Here is a 5,305-nt window from a genome sequence, read left to right as displayed (position 1 = left end):
GCAGAGAGCCTGGACTGCAGCTTTACTACTCTGTGCTGTGGGGCTCTTCAGCCTAATTTACACAGCCATTATTATTATATGGATTATTTATGCTATTCCTTAAATAAAACAGAGCATTTTCTCCTATAGGATGGGAATGTGTAGGAAGAATGCTTCGGACTGCTGGATTTTGGGTTTTAATATGCTCTTGCTTGTAGAAAGCCAGCATGTCATCGGACCAGGGGGAGGGGGGTGTAATAAAGGGGTAAGCTCCATCTAGGGGTGCCAACCTCCAGGTAGTGCCTGGAGACCTCCCAGAATTACAATTGGTCTCCAGACAACAGAAATCAGTTCCCCTGGCAAAAATGGCTACTTGGGGAAGTGGGTTATATGGCATTATAGTCTGCTGAGGTCCCTCCCCTCCCCAAATCACACCCTGGAGTTTCCCAGCCCAGACCTGGCAACCCTAGTTCTAGCCCATCATTCATCTTAATGTGCAGACTGATTTGCAGCCCATCTTTTCAAGACTTCTTTCGTTCAATAAATGCTCACCTGATCTCACAGCCCAGCATGGACAAAAGCCCTTTGGAAGCTGATGCCGACAAAGCAAGCCACAAAGGGGTTAATAAGACCCAACTGCAGTTTGCTTAGCTGTAATAGCACCATCCAAAGGAGGTTTATACTTCAGGTGCGAATCGTGATAATAGGGGGATTGCTTAGGCTGTATGCATAAATCTCTGTTAAAACTGCATGTGCAGTTCATGTCGAAACACAGATATGGAAGGAGAAAGTTCACTGGAATTTAAAGCGGGTATGGATGCTGAGAGAATACAAATAGTTTTATGTCTGTCCTGAAGCTGCTGTTATTACGTGTTACCAACATTATCAAATGGCATTAATCTCCAAAGTTTGTTAGGAAAATAATGCTGAAACGTATCAAGGACAGATGATCGTTTCTAAATAGTGGATGGAGCAGGAGGAGGCATCCCTTAATAAAAAGAACAAATAGGGCAACCAAAATGTAATCTAGTCAATAAAGCAATGAGAACCTAGTAGACTGTTTGCTAATCAACTAATGCATACCCCCCATTAACAAGGCCATTCATGACGCAGAATATTAAAAGCAAAGCAACGAAGCTGACCAGCTTGCATTTAACATCTGTCATGCTGGAGTCTGCTAATGTTCAATTGTGTCCTATTGTTTCCAGATTATTCAGCCTCCTTCATTGTCACTGCCTCTGTGAAGGGCTAATTGACTGTTTGCAATCCCATTATGTTTCCAAGTCAGGACGGGAACAATTGTTCTACAGTTTTATACCAAAATGCCATGCTATGGGTCTGAAGTAAAACATGACTTGTTCATAAATACTTGGTAACAATTTAATTAGGGATGAAATCAAATAAAACCTTCTCATTTTGCTTTGTGACCTATGACAAGTTTTTGAGAGGAATGAAAGCACTGAAAATGCTCGAAACTTCTGTGCAAGAAAATTGAAATAGGTCTCATAGATACAACATAAAGGAGAAATGTTTTTACCAATCTTTAACAAACATTAATAGAAAATAATTAAAGGTTTCTCTGTTTTCTTCTTCATTCGAATTTGCCTTGCATTTTAAAATATATCTACTAATATAAAATTTTCTTGATGTAAATGTTTGGTGCTATTCTCACGATTTAGAATTTTGCCGGAGAAGGTAACGACGTACATATGTTGCAAAAGCATTTACATCAGACATTCTTTGGTTACCATCCATTTTGACATCTGGAATATTGCAAAGCTGTGTTTTGCTAATATTCAAATATATGTCAGCAATATGTTCTCCTATTGTGGCCATTGCGAGAACATCTCTGCCAAATATAGTCCCAAAGTCTCTTTCTGCACTTAGACCAACATTGGCCTAGCAAATCCCCTTCCTCTTAGGTTTCGATGCCCCCTCCAGCCAAGCCATTCCGAGCAAGCATATGCAGACTGCCCATGTGTCAGGAAAGGTTTTTGCTGATCTGTGGAAGGGTATTCAGAGCAAAGACCTTTGCTTAGCTGTCGCGATTCTTGTGGGGCCAGCCAGACACTGCTCCAGATGGCAAGTTGTTAGTGCTGGACAGACATGGCTTTGGGAGACTTTTCAACAGACAAAGTCTGCAATGTCAGGATTTTGTTGGAAGCGTTTTTTTCCACTCGTTCCCAGGGTGGGAAGGTGCTGGGACGGAGACACAGGGCCGCCCACCCACCTGCTGCCACCTGTTCTGCCTTCGCCATTGCTCTTATAAAGACTTCCCTGCCTTGAAACTTCGGCTCACTGACCAGCAGTAGCGGCTTAGGAAGCAGCGAGACTTTTCCTGCTCTTTGCATCAGGTTAACACAGCATAAAACTATAGGATTTCCCCCTTTTTCTGGTTGAAAGAGCTATCGGTGGGGAATAGATTTAGGATTTTTTCCTTTGCTATTCACAGAATCCCTTTAGGATTATATAGATTTGCCATGTTTTTACCCCCATCAATTGATAACCTGAATTTTTGAGAATAGCCAGGGCTGTTTGTTTTTCCTTTTGCCAAATAGAGAATTTTAAGAAGACCAAAAAAATGTCAAACTGTGAATTGCTGTTTTGTATTTAGGCTATGATCTGAGAACAAGGGACAAACCTCACACCTCAGTGCTGTTCTGAAGTTCCAGGGAGATGCTGTTTTTGAAAAGAAGTGCATCGCCTTGAACCCTGGGGAAAGCAGGTTTTTGCTCTTTAAAAAAGCTGAATTGGGGTTAGCAAAGAGCTCTCTGGCTTCTCACATACATCCCTTGTCTACAACTCTCCCCTGCCTGCAATTTCCTGCATGAAGCCCTGCAAACTGAATAATAATATGGAGTCTGGCTTGGAAGCTGGCTCGCAGTGCAGAAGTGGGACAACCTGCACAGCCAAGTGTGGCTCTGAACGTCTGGAGAACGCTGCCAAGAGGAGACTGGCAGCTAATGCCAGGGAACGGAAGAGGATGCAAGGGCTCAACACCGCCTTCGACCGCCTGCGCAAAGTGGTCCCCCAGTGGGGACAGGACAAGAAGCTCTCCAAGTACGAGACCCTGCAGATGGCCCTGAGTTACATCATGGCCCTGACCAGGATCCTCGCTGAAGCAGAGAGGTACAACGCTGAGAAAGACTGGATTAACTTCCACTGTGAGCACTTCCACCAGGAAAATTGCCATGCTTACACGGGGCAGAAGATGGCTGCGGAAGCTGACCCGTACGCGCAGAGACTTTTCGGCTTCCAGCCTGACAGCTACTAAACAGCAGGCTCCTGAGATCCTTGTGACCTTGGCAGGAGGACAGAGTGATCATTCTGTTTAAAAACCTGGAAACACGAACTAAGCAAGCTGCTTAAGGTAATCCGGTTGTTATTCTTGTTCTCTGCCTGTAATATGATATGATGATACTCTTTAGAATAAGTTGATCTTGAACATTTTGCCAAATGCCTATGTCTTGTCACAGATCATCATTACCTATAAAATGTGCATGACATATTTTGTATTGTTTTCTGAAATGCTGGATTATTTTTTTTTAGAATTTTCATGACTCACTCATTGCACTGTATGTTTTTACCACGATGTGTCAAAGAAACTCTCATCTAAGAAGCCAAATTTGTATATAGGCTGCTAATTCACTGAAGTTAATGTAAGAGGGATAACTATAATCCCATTTCTTTATCGATCCTGCCTTTGAGGACACTTTTTTTTAATTTCTGATTAATTCTGTATCATAAAATAGAAAACAGAAATGTACTCTTTAGTCCTCAAAGAAGTAACTTTCTTAAACTTTGTAAGTTTGCTGTAACGGGTTCTTCCAGACCCAACTATATAGGTTTACTTGTCTACAATTTACAGTTACTCTGGTGTATGCTCGGAATAGAGCTACTTTCAAATAGTGTATATGGAATGTATATATATTATCAATGTTGAGTGTAAAAGCAGATTTCTTTGTGATGTAAATGATAAAATAATTGCATGAATATCAAGAGCTAATCTTTATTATTTACAGATTGTAGCAGGGTTTTTTGTTTTGATTTTTGTTTTACTTTTCTTCTGTTTCCTTGAAGCTATAAGACATTTGTAAACTATGAATAAATTGTTTTTCTTATACAAAATGTTATTTTTAAAACAATAATCGGTATCCTATAGTGGGAATGAAAGATGCTGTTGTAGTGTGGCTGCTGGGATAATAAATGTTAACACAAAAACATTTCTTAGTAAAACACTAATTTTATTCCCTATGGCCATTTGCTTCCTCATATTCCTCACAAGAAACAGTCATTTAACTTATTTCATTCTGAGATTTTTTTTGTTCATATAACGTACAATCCAAATATACAATGATGTTGAACCAGAAGCAAAGAAAAGAGGCCACAGATAATTTGTGATTGTTTCTTGGCTCCTGAAATATGTCTTTGTCAGACTCAGTAGCTGGCTGGCAGAAATCAGACATTTGCTAGTGGGTTGTGGGTGCTTATATTCTGCCTGACAATGTATAGAATATTTTCCAAATCCTGTCCTGAAATTAAGGTAAGAAGGTAGAAAATAAAATGAAAGAGGCAAATGCTAAGGCAGATTTGTTTTCTGGTCAAGACTCGGTTGCAGAGTATCACCTACTGCAGTATACTTTTATGAGTGTTCTTCATAAGAACTTAAGTCAGAGTGTTTTTCCCTAGAGGGACGGCCAAACTAGACAGGAGATCTATGAGTGGATCTCCCAGTCATTAATAGTGGCTGCTGGGAGCACATATTCGGACTGGCACAGGCATGGATATCGGGGGGCTTAATCTTCCCCAGGATCACCTCCCCTAGGGCTGCTATAGCCCTGCACTAAAAAAACATACAGATGCACATCAGAGTCACAGACATAAATCCTTCTAATCAGACTTGATCGCATCCAGTTCTAATTGACACAGGTTAGTTCTAGGAGATCATGTGACAGAGGACCTGCCTTCTTAGGTGTATGCATTGCATAGTACTTAAAACAATGGGACATCAGTTTTAAGGCAACAGATGACTTCATCAATCAAATATTATTTGTGGAGGCATCCAAAATGTGTGGACAAATAGGCTGACAGGTAACCATAGGTTATTTAAATGTATGGGGAAAAACACCTTCAGTGACGTGCATTTCACTGAAACAGGACTGCAGAACATCTCATTTCTAACAGATTGCTAGGCCATATGCAAGCATAAATAAGGGGGTAATATTATAATGTGTACAAGCTTCAGAAGGTTACTCTGGAACCTAGAAACAACAAAACTAATAATAAAATCTGTGGGTAAAATGATGTTCATTTACCATTGAACCTT

General features: G+C 40.6%; 1 protein-coding gene across 1 annotated transcript; it reads left to right on the top strand.

Annotated features, from left to right (window-relative positions):
- Positions 1-2,776: 2,776 nt before the first annotated feature.
- ATOH7 (atonal bHLH transcription factor 7) lies at positions 2,777-4,107 on the top strand. Its single transcript, XM_060241128.1, has one exon. The coding sequence runs from the start codon at positions 2,807-2,809 to the stop codon at positions 3,251-3,253; it is 447 nt and encodes a 148-aa protein (XP_060097111.1). The 5' UTR covers positions 2,777-2,806; the 3' UTR covers positions 3,254-4,107.
- The last annotated feature ends 1,198 nt before the right edge of the window (positions 4,108-5,305 follow it).

This window comes from Heteronotia binoei, chromosome 6, assembly GCF_032191835.1.
Source record: "Heteronotia binoei isolate CCM8104 ecotype False Entrance Well chromosome 6, APGP_CSIRO_Hbin_v1, whole genome shotgun sequence".
Classification (NCBI taxonomy): domain Eukaryota; kingdom Metazoa; phylum Chordata; class Lepidosauria; order Squamata; family Gekkonidae; genus Heteronotia; species Heteronotia binoei.
Note: the sequence above shows the minus strand (reverse complement) of the source record. Positions and strands in the feature narration are given on the sequence as shown.

What these genes read in the sequence shown, in the direction of transcription:
- ATOH7 (XM_060241128.1), top strand. Translation starts at nt 2,807, where the DNA reads ATGAAGCCCTGCAAACTGAATAATAATATGGAGTCTGGCTTGGAAGCT.